Source organism: Pinus tabuliformis, chromosome 4_2 (genome assembly GCF_031772625.1).
Source record: "Pinus tabuliformis cultivar Carrire ecotype Pingquan chromosome 4_2, CPIR1, whole genome shotgun sequence".
Classification (NCBI taxonomy): Eukaryota; Viridiplantae; Streptophyta; class Pinopsida; order Pinales; family Pinaceae; genus Pinus; species Pinus tabuliformis.
The window spans coordinates 141,815,621-141,831,838 of record NC_142304.1 but is presented as its reverse complement, the minus strand read 5'-3'; the positions used below and the strand labels follow the sequence as shown (position 1 = coordinate 141,831,838).

The following is a 16,218-nucleotide window of genomic DNA, read 5'->3' as shown; positions in this document are numbered from 1 at the left end:
ATTGACTCCCATAAAACTCGATCTCTTAGTCTGCCAACTATTGAGCAATTCAGTGTCTTGTTGTAGAAGAATACAATCTCCATGCTAGGTGATTTGTCCTTCAAGTGATCAGCATTTTAACCTTCAGATAGGATGTGTCTTGGCTATTAACCAGGCCTATACTTGATCCTGCAACTCAACTGTCAAACTCACAATCCTATGCAATTTTATCCCTTCATTGTCAATATTTTCAATGTGGGCAATGCTATTGAATGTTGGCAAATAAGGCATCAATATATTCTTCTTGAAACTAGCTAAGATCTACAAGAATATTATCAAAAGAATTGATCCCAAACAATATTACATAAAAGCCATTGTGAGTGAATCAAGCAATGGTATGACTAGAGAATCAACCTTAACATAGATATTACATTTGTGGGATCATTGATTTGATATCCATGGAGAACTACCTAACCAATTTGTATCAAGCCTTTTCTCACTGCCAATGACCCCTTTTTGTGCTTCACAAGCCCGCACATCTCTCAACTACCTATGAGGCTTTTCTGCCTTTGTGCTTATCATACTGAGGCCTTTTCAACCCCCTTGAAACCAACCTTGAGGCCTTCATGGCCTCCTATTGCAAAATTCGTCCTTCTTAGGCTTCAAATAAAATTTTGATCTCTCTTTGTCTTGGTCAAAAACATTGTTGACTTATTCTCTCTTGCTGGTTTAAGGTTACAAATCTTTAACAAGGTTGCTCTTTCACCATAGCTTTGATACCCTGTTGATTTTTCATGATTTCCTACTCTAATAATTACTTCTGATGATTTCTCACTTAATACTTCTTATATCACATTCATCATTAAGCGTTTATACATAGAAAATCTCAACTATAAAACAATAATGACAGTAGGATCATGAAGAGACGCATTTATACAGTAATGAATAATGACAATAGGATCATTAAGCATTTATACATAGAAAACCTCTAATGTAAAACAATAATGATAGTAGGGGTGCTCAAAAAATGTTTGCACTCAAAGAGATCATAAGAGCTCATGAGCCTGGAATAATATTAATTCAAGAAATAGTGGTTGCAAGCTCAAAAGCTCGAGTTGCTTTTAAACCTTCATTACGTGGATGGTCCTTAGCACTATGGATATGGAAGGCCTATCAAGAGGATTATTAATAGCATGGAGACCTGCTTTCCAAGCTTTTTTGACAACAACCTTAAGATTGGCCATTTCGATAGAATTATAATTAAAGGAGTTGGGCTTTTGTCTAAAAGTAATAAACCTATATGGTCTCTATTTGGATAAAAGGCCCTTCTGGGAGTCTAGCGGATTCAAGAGTTTTGATGATACAAACATTATTTTAGGTGGTGATCTAAACCTCACTCTTTCATTACATGAGGTATGTGAGACCCATCCAAGATAGGACTCTTTGGGAGATTTTTTTATCACTCCTTTGAGACTCATAAACTAGAAGACATGGAGCCAATAAAGATCTTCCCAACATGGAGGAATTTTAGAAGAAACAAAGAAATGGTCTCAAAGAGGATCGATTGTTTCCTTGTCTCTAAGCCTATGCTAGGGTATTCCTTTCTTCTTAAATCATGGGTTAGCATCTAGGAGTCAATGTGACCACCTTCATATTCTCTTCAAAATCAACGACAATGTGAAGCCAACAACTACCCTAAAGTTTAATCCTGCTTGGCTCTTAGAAGAAGACTATAAAAAGATGATCGAAGAGATATGGGTCCCCTTTAGATCAGATCTTCCATCTTCTTTTATGCAATAGTTTGAAAATAACATTTCCAAACTGAAAGCAAAGTCCAAGATTTGGTTTGCCACTTTTAAAGATAACTCTCAAGCCCTCCAATAAGAAACAAAGTTAAATATTAAAAGGCCTTTCGAGGAAAATTCATTCGATATTTTCTCCAATGAGGACCGTTCCAATTTGATATCTCTAGAATCAGTTAAACAAGACCTCTTAGCAAAGGAGGAAATTGCATGGCATCTTAAAAATTGGGCCTTGAAAATTCAGGAAGGGGAAAGCAATACTAAATTTTTTCACAAGTATGATAACTTTTGAAAAAGCCTAAACATTATGCGAGATTCAAAAATCTGACGGAGAGTTGGTGAGGTCTTTCAAAGAAAAGATTATGGCACGAGCAAGACACTCCAATTCCGTTTTTAAGGAGAAACGAGAATGTCCAATTCTGGAGCTCCTTTATATCCTCAGGTTAGTTCCTCGAGCTATTGTTAATTTTAGGTATGTTCTATGCTTAGATCAATTTATTTCAATTTTCACAGTTAGCTACATATCTTTTCCAGATTAGCAATCACATTAGCATTAAAGTAAACTGCAGATAGAACATAAACATAAATCGCAAAAGACAAGCCAAGACAAGAGGACACAAGATGTGGCACTAGCCAGGGAAAAATCCCAATGTGGGAAAACCCTTGATCAATTCTTCTTATATGTTCTTCAATAGTTCAGCAGAGAGAGAGAGATAGTACGTTTACAACAGAAGTCAACACTTTGACTTATCTAAATAAGAGCATAGATCATCTCTAAGAAGATGATACATGAGATCAGTCGAAAACATGCTGCTTCAACTAATTCTCCAAAGTGACTCCTTCACATATCGTTGTGTTGCATTTCGTCATCATGCTGCACCTCACCGCGCTGCACCATGTTGCACCCATCATCAATATGTTGCATCTCATCACGCTTCATTAATCATGATTATACTCATCACTGTACTACATTATGTGCCATTGTTGCACCATGTTGCCATCCTGACCTATGTGTTGGCTGCACTTTGCTTGCTTGTTGTCCCTTGCTTGCTTGTTGTCCTTAGCATGCTTGTTGTTACATGCTAGTTGTCCCTTGCATGCTAGCTGTAACATTGCATGCTTGGTGTATTTGTTGCTAAGTACCATACAATTGTCCCAATGTTAGTTAGTTGTCCCTTGCATGTTGCCCTCCTTCGAAGACAGATGCTCCAGCTGTTTCAGCAATTCGCGGCAGTTCTGGCAGTTCCCGGCAGCTTGGTTGTTCCTGGTAGTTCCAGCAATCCCGACAGTTCCGGCTTTTCTGGCAGTTCCGGCTTTTCCGGCAATTCCGGCTTTTCCAACTTTTACGGCAATTTCAGCTTTTCCGGCATTTCCAGCTTTTCCGGTAGTCCGGCTTTTCCAGCAATTCTGGCGTTTCCAGCAATTCCGACATTTCCAGCTTTTCCGGCATTTCCGGCTTTTCCGACAATTCCGGCTTTCTAGCCTCTGGATCAGGACAACGTTATTCCTTAGGATCTCTCCTCCTACTAAAACCCAAAGACAAGTAGAGAGAGGAAGAGATCCCAAGTGTGTTGAAAATTGAAATGACTTGAAGTCCACCTCTATTTATACTAAAACATTGAGCACACGTGGGGTTTATTTGGTTGTTGGCCGACCTTGACGAATTCTCTTATAATGCAAATAAAATCATAATTCCATGAATACTTATCGGAATCTAATGATCTTTAGATCAATCCTACACCTCTCGATGAAAGGGATCCAAGAAATATATCAGTTGCCATAAATAAGATGACCCACATGGAGTTTAACCCTAGTTGCCAATTTTAACACTCCCTCTCAACTAGGGAGAACTCCATCCGTTGATCCATATGTCTGACTATAGTATCTCTGCCATCAATGCCCTGCACTGCTCTGCTCTGCGCTGATCTGCTGAGCTCTGCTCTGCTTTGATCTACTAAGCTCTGCTCTGCTGAGCTCTGCTCTGCTAAGCTCTGCTCTGCTAAGCTCCGCTTTGCTCTGCTATGCTCTGCTGAACCATGAAGAAGAAGAATTGATCGAGAATGTCTCATACCATTCTCTACTGACCTGAAGTCAGATTCATCTAAAGAGAGTGTGTCACATCACCCTTACTGACCCAAAGTCAGTTTTATTGATCCCATATCAATATCACAAGAGAGTGTCTCAAACCACTCATACTGATCCCAGATCAGTTTCATTGATCCCAGATCAATGTCACAAGAGAGTCTCTCAAACCACTCATACTGATCCCAGACCAATGGAGGTCATCCTAGCATAGGGAGTACGGTAGATACAGCGATGCGTCCATCGATAGTACTCATTTCCCTGCTCATTGATCAAATGAGAGGTACTTCCCATGAGTCGTAGACTGCATGGATAGGATTCCTCGATAGGAGAACTAATCATCCTGTCCACAGGAGAACGAATCATCCTGTCAGTGGATGCCACGAAGAACTAATCATCCTGGCCCATAGGAGAACGAATCATCCTGTCAGTGGATGCCACGGAGAACTAATAATCCTGGCCCACAAGAGAACTAATTATCCTGTTCCACAATCGCCACGGAGAACAAATCATCCTGGCCCACAGGAGAACTAATCATCCTGTTCCACAGTTTCCACAGGAGAACTAATCATCCCGGCCCACAGGAGAACTAATCATCCTGTTCCACAATTGCCACGGGAGAACTAATCATCCCGGCCCACAGGAGAACTAATCATCATGTTCCACAGTTGCCACGGAAGAACTAATCATCTCGACCCACAAAAGAACTAATCATCTTGTTCATAGCGCACCACCAAGGGAGGGTGAGTCGCCCTGTGGTCGTATGTTGCTCCAGTAAGTACCCCAAGCCCCCCAAAGCTCCCAGAGCTCAATGCATGCAACATGCAAGACCCTTATAAGAAGGTCTCTCAACGACTCCAAGTCATTCGGGAAAGTCACAGATTTGACCTTTCCCCAGGGCTTTGACAAAATGTCTGCGACCTGTACATCAGTCTTAATGCGATGGAGCCTCCTCGCTCATCAACTTACCATATCGTAGATAAGGCAGTATCTGATGTCTATCTGCTGGAGCAATCATTGAATACGGGATTCCTCAATAATCGAATCCCCCCTCTGGTTGTCACAGAGAATCATAGTGGTATTCATCATGTGTACAAACAACTCACTTAAGAGCTTCTGCAACCATGCAGCTTCACACGAGATCATACTCATAGCTATGTATTCGGTCTCGGTGGTGCTTATAGCAACCGACTTCTGCTTCCTACTCATCCATGATATCGAAGCAAAATCCAAAGAGAACCAGCACTGAGAAGTGCTCTAGTGATCCTCCACACTGCTTGCCCAGTCAGCATTCGAATAATCATGCAGTTTCATATTTCCGGCAGTGTATCTCAATCCATGAGAGATTGTGCCCCGAAGATATCTCAGAAGATTCTTGGCACCAATCCAATGAGGCTCAACCAAATATGAGCTCACCATGCTAACTGCAAAACATATGTCCGAACGGAAGTTCACCAAGAACATCAACGCGAATGAGTTTATGAAACTCAGAGGCATTTCCCAAATCTGGTCTGACATCACTACCATATAACTTCTAAAAGTTAAGATCCTCGAGGTAGTCACAGGCTTGCAGTTTATCATTCCACATCCGGAATCCAACTCCCTCTTACTTCTGCAAATGAGAGGGTTTGCACTTGTCAGAAATAGGTCGTCCTCATAAGGTGCCGATATGAGAGATCTATCATCCACAACCTTCGAGTAATGGTTTGGATCGGTTTCACTCCTAGTGAATCTCAGCTTCATTAGACAGCTATCAATCCTCTCATACTACACCTGGGTGTTTTGCTTCAAGCCATAGAGGGCTTTCTTCCACCTGTATACATGAGATTCCCGATCATGAATCTCAAACTCCTCGAGTTGTTCCAAACCTGTGGATTTGCTTAATGAGGGGAATGGTCCTCGTATACATCTCAGACATGTACCTTCATGCTCTACTTGAATTCAAACATCCCTTTCAATCGATGAATGCCACCCTGAAACCTTTGACTTCCATTTCCAAGATGGACACCAGGTTCTTCTTGCAATTAGGTACATAAAAGAGATTTTGTAAATGAATCAAGTTACCCTTATTCAATTGAGAGTTAACATTCCCTACACCCTTTCCGGGATAGGTGGCATTGGCTCCAAGTATAATCCCACGATTGTTTAAATCTCTACCAAATTAGAGAGTGCACCCATCTATCTGATGAAGTGCCTTGAAGCACTACAATCTATAAGCCAGATTCCCAAAGAATCTGAAGGAAAGGGCCAATACAAGATAACGCTTCTTTATCTTATCAGAAACAACATTTGATTCTTCATACCTGGGGTTCCTTGCTTTCTATGAAGACTCAACCATTTCCTTGATGACCTGCATTACCTGTCATTCCTTTGATCATTGAAGATGTCCCTGGAATGATTGTTATCATCATCAAGTGATGTGTCCCCGCCATTCGGACACTCCTTCGCATAATGGCCGAACTAGTTATCTACCTTTCCTTACACCCTGAGATCCGATCTTCTAATGAAGTGATCTTTAGGTAGGCCATATTCCGCTGCGCCATTCTGATAATATTCTCTGCTTCGACTTCACCCTTGGTGAATTTGAAGAGGGATGAGGAATCTACTGACCCTTTTGTCCTTTCCCAACTGTCTTCGGTGATTGCTCTTTCACTCTTGCCTGGGCATTGTCTTCACCTCAACTCTGATACCATGTTAATTTTAGGTATGTTCTATGCTTAGGGCAATTTATTTCAATTTTCACAGTTAGCTCCATATCTTTTCCAGATTAGCAATCACATCAGCATTAAAGTAAACTGCAGAATCCAGATAGAACATAAACATAAATCGCAGAAGACAAGCCGAAACAAGAGGACACAAGATGTGGCGCTAGCCAAGGAAAAACCCCAATGTGGGGAAACCCTTGATCAATTCTTCTTATATGTTCATCAATAATTCAACAGAGAGAGAGAGGGAGATAGTACGTTAACAACAGAAGTCAACACTTTGACTTATCTGGATAAGAGCATAGATCATCTCTAAGAAGATGATACATGAGATCAGTTAAAGACATGCTGCTTCAACTAATTCTCCAAGGTGACTCCTTCACCTATCGTTGTGCTGCATTTCATCATCATGCTGCACCTCACCGTGTCGCACCATGCTGCACCCATCATCAATATGCTGCATCTCATCATGCTTCATTAATCATGAATGTACCCATCACTATACTACATTATGTGCCATTGCCGCACCATGTTGACATCCTGACCTATGTGTTGGCTGCACCTTGCTTGCTTGTTGTCCCTTGCTTACTTGTTGTCCTTAGCATGCTTCTTGTTGCATGCTAGTTGTCCCTTGCATGCTAGCTGTAACATTGCATGCTTGGTGTATTTGCTACTAAGTATCATACAATTGTCCCAATGTTAGTTAGTTGTCCCTTGCATGCTGCTCTCCTTCGAAGACAAATGCTCCAGCAGTTTCGGCAGTTCTGGCAGTCCCGGCAGTTCTAGTAATCCCAGTTGTCCCCGGCAGTTCCAACAGTCCCGGTTGTTCCCGACAATTCCGGCAGTTCCTATTGTTCCCGACAGTTCCAACAGTTCCGACTTTTCCGGCAATTCTGGCTTTTCCGGTAGTTCCAACATTTCTGGGATTTCTGGCTTTTCCGGCTTTTCTGGCAGTTCCGGCTTTTCCGACATTTCCGGCAGTTTTGGCTTTTTCGGCTTTTCCGACATTTCCGGCAGTTCTGGCTTTTCCAGCAGTTCCGGTTTTTCCAGCTTTTCTGGCAGTTCCAATTTTTCCAGTTTTTTCGGCAGTTCCGGCTTTCTGGCCTCTGGATCATGACAACCTTATTCCTTAGGATCTCTCCTCCTACTAAAACCCAAAGACAATTAGGGAGGAAGAGATCCCAAGTATGTTGAAATGACTTGAAGGCCACCTCTATTTATACTAAAACGTTGAGCACATGTGGGGTTTATTTGGTTGCTGGCCGACCTTGACGAATTGTCTTATAACGCAAATAAATTCATAACTCCATGAATACTTATCGGAATCGGATGATCTTTAGATCAATCCTACACCTCTCGATGAGAGGGATCCAAGAAAAATATCAGCTGCCATAAATAAGATGACCCACATGGAGTTTGACCCTAGTTGCCAATTTTAACAGCTATCAATGAAGAAATGAATAACAGTTTGCAAGTTGAGGTCTTGAAGAAAGAAATTACTCTATTTTCGTTGAAAAAAGGAAATCCCAGGTCTGGATAGGCTTACAGTGAAGTTTTATACAAGCTTCTATGATGTCATAAAAAATGACCTATTGGGAGTAGTCCAGGAATCTCAATGATCTGGAAAGATGCTTGGAGTCTTGAACTCCACCTTTATCAGAGTCATTCCAAAAAAGCAAGAAGCTTCCTCTCTTAATGACTCGTCCAATCTCATGCTGCAATGTGATATATAAGTTGGGGTCCAAAGCATGTTGTTGCTTTAGCACAGGAAGCTCTCTATTCTATCAAGCAGTCCAAACTTTCAGCGATGATCCTCAAATTGGACTTGTCTAAGGCTTATGACAAGGTCAATTGGACTTATCTGTGTTTAATTCTACTACAGCTAGGTATGAATCTCAACAGAATCAACTGGATCTGGGGTGTGTACAATCAGTCTCCTTTGCATGTTGGAAAATGGAGCCCCCTCTCTTCCATGCCAATAGAGGCCTAAGGCAGGGATGTCCTTTATCACCATTCCTTTATCTTTTGGTGGTCAAGGTCTTAGCAAACTTATGGCTGATGCTGGAACAAAAGGTGAATTAAGGGGAGTAAAGATTACTCCTTCAAAATTCATATCACAACTTTTATTTGTGGATGATGTCTTGCTTTTCAGAGCCAGTTCAATGCACGACATTCAGGTTGTCAATTAATTTTGGAGCTGTACAATAAAGCCACAGGTATGGAAATAAATATTTCTAAGTCATGTTTGTTGACAAATTTCTTTCTGTCGATATAATGAATTAGTTGGATAATCTGCTTCCCTTTTCTCAGAAGGACCTTGATTCGGGGTTTAAGTATCTAGGTTTTTTCATCAAGCCTAACTCTTACAGATTCATTGATTAGTTATGGCTTTTTAAAATAGTGGAGGCCCAGATACCTTTGTGGGTTAACAAGTTGCTCTCCAAGGTAGGATGCTTAGTTCTTCTTAAATCAGTCCTAATAATCATTCCAGTATATTGGGTGTCCATTGCAAGTGTATTCTTACCAAAATTCGGAAAATAAGCTTTCAGTTCTTATGGTATGGTAATCACCATTTGAATGGCAATTTTTTGGTAAAATGGACAAAGGTCACAATGCCAAAAATGTTGGGAAGCTAGGGTCTCAAAAACATATATCTATTTGCTCAATCTTTAGCAGCCAGAATCCTGTGGCGACTTACTCTCAATGTCTCGTTATGGGGAAGAGTGAGGAGGTAAAAATACCTTAATGAGATGTCGATTGATGAATGGTACGGGTTGCCTACTAAAACCTCAAAAAAAGATTCCATAGTCTGGAAGGCATTGGTAGCTGTTTTTTCACAAGTTGGAAACTGGACAATTTGGAAGGTGGGAAGCAAGAGGAGGGTTAGAATAGGGGAGGACAACTGGTTGGGAGCAAATGAGGAATTTCACCTGTCTAACAATCTCATCTGAATTCTCCATGAAGCAAGTATTTTCTCCCTAGCAGATGCCAAAGCTCAAAATCCTCAGGAGTGGGGCAGAAGGTGTTAGATATCAGCTTCTGATATAGGTCTGAGTGGGGATGAAGCAGCTGAGTGCAGCAATTATGTCAGTAAATTATGCTCCGACTCTATTAGGTTATCCAAAGAATAAATGATGCCCTTTGTTGGTCAGAAAATTCTAGCACGGGTGATTTCACTGTCATGTTATGATACAAAGCAGAGATTGAAGCTCAGTTTATATACAAGAGATGGTGGTGCTGGGATCCCATATAGAAAATTCATGGGCCTCTAAAATGTAAAATTGTATTATGGCTTGCCTTAAACAACAAATAACTCTCATGGGATAATGGTATTAGAAGAGGATGGACGGGTCCAAACACATGTCCTCACTATAAATCTAATGAAGAATCTATCTCTCACTTGTTTGTATCTTGTCCCTATGAAGTGCAAGTTTGGGCTCAGGTGGTGCAATATTTCAATCCTAAAGCTACATGGAAAAACTCAAGTCAGAAGGAATGTGTTCAGGAATGGCTACAGGATGCTTTGGTGAAAGAATATGGATGCTTTCCAAGTTTTATGGTTTATGGTGGGCTCGCAATTCCGTATCTTTCAGGATAAGAAAATCCCTACAGTGGTAATAGCAGGTCTCAATGAAAAGCTTTCCAAATAGTACAGTATGGAGCCAAAACAGAGGAAACAAAGAGTGCTGCTAATCGTGCCACTGTTGGACTTGGACATTCCATGGGATTCTTCAATGGCGCAAGCGAAGGAGACCCGCCCAAATGCGGGGTTGGGGTAGTCTAACACTTGGAACCATAATCATTATTTCCATATTCTGTATGACCCGGGAAGGGGCACAAACACAAAAGCGGAGTTCACTGCACTTCGAACTCTTCTATACCTTGCTAACAGGAAGGGTATAAACAAAAATCAGGTTAAGGGAGATTCTAAAATAGTGATTGATTCGGCATGCAAAAAAACTGTGATGGAGAATGCATTCCTTGGTCCTTTGTTGCAAGAGATTTAAAAGACTTGACAATTTTTCAATGGACTTTCTTCAGACATTTCTATAGAAAGTCGAATCAGAAAGTAGATGAGCTGTCAAAGGAAGCATTGACAATGCATTCTGGTTCTTTCGGATATATGAATTCAGGGATGGCCAAGATTCTGAAGCCATGAAGTTTCACCTTTAGTTACTGATATTTTTAGCTAACAATTTTTCAATGGAGACAGTATTTCTTTTTAAGCCTACGTACCAAAAAATCTAAGTCCTATTTTGGGTAGCTTGTACTAGTTTTGGGTTAATGTATATAGAAAAATTTCAGCTTTTTGCAATGTCTAAGTCCGATTTTAAGTAAGAAAGAAGAGTCTCAGAGCCGGTATGGTAAAAGGTCAGTTAAGGAAGTTTTTTTATGATCAGTCCTGGGTGGACAGTAACATGTGTATTCATAAATACGAATATAATGATTTTTTTCTTTTGGAAAAAAATAGTGACGGGCTGAAGAATTGAAAATAAAATGCATACATTGGACAACAGCTTTCCATTAAATTTTGGCACAAGGGAAAAGTTAAAACACATAAGCAAATGAGTAAAAACATTTGAAAGGCAGAAAAGTAGTCTTGATGGCCATGGTTAGAAGAAAGCCTACTTATACGGTTGAATGAGGAATTTTAGCTAACATGCATCCCAGGGCCATTGTGAACCACCGTATTCGCCCCCATCCAATTCAAAAAATACCATCATCATGGCCAGCCTTGTGTGAAACATCTGCCACCATTAAGACAAATGCATCTCTACCTGCATTACAAGACCCAAACAGGATTAAGGAATTATCTTATTGGATTTTCTCCATACTACCAGGAACTCAGAAAAACATTTTGGGTAGAAAACACTTACTGCAGATATAAGTATCATCCAAACCTGTTTGATCGAGGAGCAACAGTATGGTAGTCATGCCCGTGAGTGTACTTCTGTCTAATTAGCGTGTTTGAAAACCCCTTGTTAAAATATTGCTTGCTTAAAAACTAAGCAAGGATGAATGACAGCCCATTCTCTAGCCTGGAACTCCAGCCTTTACGAGAGCTTCACCTTAAAAAATAAGTAAATATATACAAATTAAAGAAAGCCACGAACAAAAGTCTAATTGAACAAATTGTTCAACGGGAAAAAGGAAGATAGATAATTTTGATCTCTAGTTCTTAGCATAAGCTTGTTCAAAGAGAAGTTAATTTTGATCTCTAGTTATTTACGCATAAAGTGCGAAGCATCATGTAAAAGTATCCCTATTATCAGCTAGTAGGAAGAGTGATGTGTGATACACAGAACAGGTACCGTACGCAAAATCTGGAAAGTTATAATAGTACCCGTTTTGTATTCCCTTCAGTCGTGCCCTTCCTTCGAACAGTGTCAACCAAAATTTCACGAGTGCTTGAATCAAGGATGAAGCCTTTCTCCATCATTTGATCCCAAAGTTTACAAGCTAAACTCAGCTTTTCTTCTCGGCAAAGACCTCTAATCAGCAGACTGTAAGTATGCTCATCAGGATAGCAACCACTCTCTATCATTTCTTCAAAAAGTTCAACAGCCTCACTTATTCTAAACGATTTGCAAAGCCCATTTATTAAAGCATTGTATGAAGCCACATCAGGATTAAATCCCTTTCTTGCCATCTCAGAGAGCAGATCACAAGCCTGGTCAGTCCTACCCATCTTGCAGAAGTGATTAATCACAGTGGTATAGGTAATCACATCAGGCGTAAAACCTTCCCTCCACATCTCGTGGAAAAGCTCCTCTGCGAGGTCAGGATGACCTTCTTCAAAAAACCCATTTATCAACGCAGTGTAGGTGACCATATCTGGAACAATACCTTTCTGTACCATTTCACTCAGCAGCTTATAAGCAGTACCAGTTCTACGAAGTTTGCAAAGTGCATTAATAAGTGTGTTGTATGAAACAACGTCACTTAGGCCAGCAACCTCCATCGTTTGAGATACTAGCAGATAGCCTTTGTCCAATTTGTTTGCCTTGCAGAAGCCATCAATTAGCGCATTGTAACTATAGCTGTTAGGAACAATACCCTTATTTGTCATTTTTAGAATCAGCCTCTGAGCTTCATTCAGATGGCCCTCCTTGCAGTGATAGTTGATCAAAGTATTGTAAGTAACCACATCTGGAAGGCAGCCATTCCTCTCCATAAAGGCAGCAAGAATTTCAGCTTTAGACCCTTTGCCTGCTTTGCAAAAAGCGCCAATCAGGGCATTATATACAGAGCTGTTAAAAGCAATGTCTTTGATCATTTTCATGAACAGATTATAGGCTGCGTCAACTTTTCCCTCATTACAAAGACCGTGTATCAATGCTCCACACGCTACCGCATCTGGTTCACAACCTTCCTGTAGCATCCTGTTCCAAACATCATAAGCATGCCACACTCTCTCTGCCTTACACAAGCCATCAATAATTGTCGTGTAAGTCACAACATCAGGACTGCAACCACTCTCACCCATTTGATCCAAAATCTCCAGTGCCCTGTCTAATTTCTTGTTCTGACAGACGCATCGAATAAATATATTATAAGTAAAAATATCTAAAGTATGACCTCTTCTACTCATATCAACGTAAAGGTCACAAGCAAATTCGAACTCATTTGCCTTGCAGAGCGCACGGACAAACTTTGAATAGGTTAAATTAATCAATGAAAAGCCACCTTGCACCATCTGCAAATAAATTTTCTTCGCCAACTCAAGTTGGTTGCTTTGAATGAGAACACCAATAAACTGATTATAATCTATACCAAAGACCCTACAACCCGAGTTAATCATCCGATAAAATGTCTCAGTTGCTGTCTCTAATAACCCGGCCCGCACATAGCCAGCAATAAGAAGCCTAAAAATGGACCTGTGAATTTCAAATCCTACGGCATCCATCTCTTCGAGAACTCGCAACAGTAAATCAAACCGCTGCCCATGTATTAGGGCTTTAATGATACTCTTATAAGTAAAATAATCGTGCCTGTATCCTTTTCTTGTCTTGGCCCAAGCAAAAAACGAGAAGGCCAAATCCACAGAGTCTTGAACCTTCAAAACCTGATTAACAATGTAAGGATTCAATTCTAGATTTAACTTTTCGAGCTTATTTTCAACCTCTGGACACCAATCTCCGTACCTGAGGACTTTGCATATCTGCAAAGCAGACTGTAATAGAGGTGATTTTCTGCGAGTTGTAATAAGACTTCTGAACAGTGTTTCCTTTTGACGTTGTTGTCTGGAGAGGAAGAAACTTTGCGACTTTTCTCTGGGGTTTTTGGAAGGGTTTTGAAGCCCGGGGCTAGGGTTCTGAGCATGCCCAAAGTGTGAATCGGATGAATCGGAGCTGAAATTTCTGCAAATTTTTGGTGCCTGGAAAATAAGTATTACAGGGTACAGAAGATGTTTGAAGGAACGTCCCTGGAATACGATCATTGGACTTGATATGGGCATCCATCGACAAATCTGGCGGGATGCACGATGCTTCTGCACCTACATTCTAACAGTATGCCAAATCACCTCACATTGTAACTTCATTTCCGTCAACGCCATTATGGCTGGATGGCAAAATGAAGTCATAAATCTCGGATTTTGAAATGACACTAATGGATTTGTGGCCCTATTATCTCCGTTTCCAAAAGTTCCGTGGGCGTGTTCTTAAGCCTGGATGCTCTTCCTAAGCTCTGTGTTTAAATTCTGATAATCCAAATTGGTTAAAACATGCATGACCTTTAAGTTTCTCACATTCAGAGTAGTGTGAAAGTCTTCTCATAGATAACTTTGAGACCATCTAAATAAATAATCATAGTTCTAAATTAACTTGTGCTTATCTTGCATGGGAGAGGAATCAAATTTATCATTTACAGGGGAAAATATATATAATATGAAATTAAATAATAATAAAAATTACAACTTAATAAATTTTATTATATTTGTTTTCACTTCATAAGAGAGGTATAGGAAGTAGGTTGTATAAGCAGTGTAGGAAGTAGGTTAAAGAATTTATTGTTTAAATAGTATTAGTCACTACTTTTCTTTTGATTGGTAATTGGGCTTCTTGTGATTGGTAATTGGGCTACTTTTCTTCTGATTGGTAATTGGGTAGTTGATGTGTAGGTAACACAAATAAGGTAAGGCTATGGGAGGATTCATGTTTAAGGGTGGATAATGAAATTCTCCTTTCTCCTCTCTTTATTGATTTTCTTCACCAAAATTAATATTTTGTTTTAGTAGATGTCAAATCTTCTACTCCTCATCTATGGGGAAAAGAAGGGTGGATCTTTTCATCGACCTCGCGTTATTAGTCTTCGAAGCAAGAAAATGGGATAGTTACATAAACTTATTGGTTTCAAACTTCATTCATCTTCGAGATGACCTCGAGGATTTTGGTCTAAAAATCTGTAGACTCCGAAAATTGTCCTACCATGACATTCTTTTGCCTAATGATCCTCTCTTTTTCCTATATGCTTGCCACCTAAATAAAGCCATATCTACTATGTTTTGATGAAGGTATGCAATAATATGTCTTTTTGTTCATATTTAACTTTATGCCCTATTGTTTTGTTAAAGTTGCAATTGGCTACCGAATCAGTCTGTTTCCACAGCTAATCCAGGTTTCTGTAGCTGTCTCCATTGTTCGCAAGGTTCCAGAGTTCCAAGTCAGCAGCAAAAGGTGCGGATGGATAGAGGATGGCTCCCTTGTGGACACCTTCCTACCCCCTTGAAACTGTTTGCTAAGAGAAGCGCAGGAGATCGCGGTCAAACTCCAAGTCAACTGTCGGATTAACGAAAAACAGAACCCGAGATCGATTGAAACCTTATCGTTTTGCTTTCAGAATAGAAAAACAATGGTTTAGCAATATAAGTTTAGATAGGATAGAGATATTAGGCTTGAATTATTCATACAGTTATGCTAAGAGACATGTTATAAAACTTATGGCCGCACTGTGATTTGGGTGCGCGCCCAATCATATAATTGTGAACAGTTTGTGAATTCCGTGTGAATAGAATTGGTTTTTGTGTGTAAGTGTTGTGTTGATTGGAAGCTCTGAACTGCTATGTGGAAGGCCCCTACAAATAGTGGCAGGTTTTAATCAATTACAATATGATTTCCTTTAATTCTTCAATTGCTCTGTTTTGTGTGACAATGCAGTATAATGATCTCGCCAATGAATTATTATTTGCATAAGAACTTTAATTTGCTTTATACCTAGTTTAGATTGTTATCTAATTTGCTTTATACCTGGTATAGCATGGTCCTTTCCTTTGCTTATTATCTAGCATAATCGAAGTGTGTTCAATTCATCATAGAGATGTTGCTTGGGTTACTTTGTTTGAGCGAAAATCGAATAAGTAAAAGAGTGAGAAGTTCTCTCCTAAACAATTGAGTTCAAACAGTATTTCTTCATAGCTGATAGAATAAGTTTCTTTTTGCACTTAGAGGATTAGAAGCTGTAGCATAAAGATTCAAGATCAAAAATCCCAAAACAATCTAATACAAGTAAAACCACTCTCACATCATCTACAAACTAATTGGATAGAGATTAATACCTAGGAAACTTAATCAACATCCCTAAGAATTACAGCACTAATATAATTGACAAACACCACCTCCATCTTAAGTTTAGATCTTAACAAATACATA

General features: G+C 39.9%; 1 protein-coding gene across 2 annotated transcripts; it reads right to left on the bottom strand.

Annotated features, from left to right (window-relative positions):
* Positions 1-11,269: 11,269 nt before the first annotated feature.
* On the bottom strand, positions 11,270-14,305 carry LOC149168612 (uncharacterized). 2 transcript variants are annotated; one of them, XM_089428343.1, is made up of 3 exons: positions 11,913-14,305; positions 11,470-11,631; positions 11,270-11,346 (listed from the first exon to the last, which is right to left on the bottom strand). In XM_089428343.1, exons 1-2 carry the CDS (start codon positions 14,025-14,027, stop codon positions 11,623-11,625), a joined length of 2,124 nt encoding a protein of 707 aa, XP_089284469.1. In that variant the 5' UTR covers positions 14,028-14,305; the 3' UTR covers positions 11,270-11,346; positions 11,470-11,622. The 2 variants fall into 2 exon arrangements, with proteins under 2 accessions (XP_089284469.1, XP_089284468.1); XM_089428342.1 differs by having other exon boundaries at positions 11,470-11,637; positions 11,913-14,303.
* Between the last annotated feature and the right edge of the window lie 1,913 nt (positions 14,306-16,218).

Coding starts and splice junctions, on each gene's coding strand:
- LOC149168612 (XM_089428342.1), bottom strand. CDS start 14,027: ATGCCCATATCAAGTCCAATGATCGTATTCCAGGGACGTTCCTTCAAA.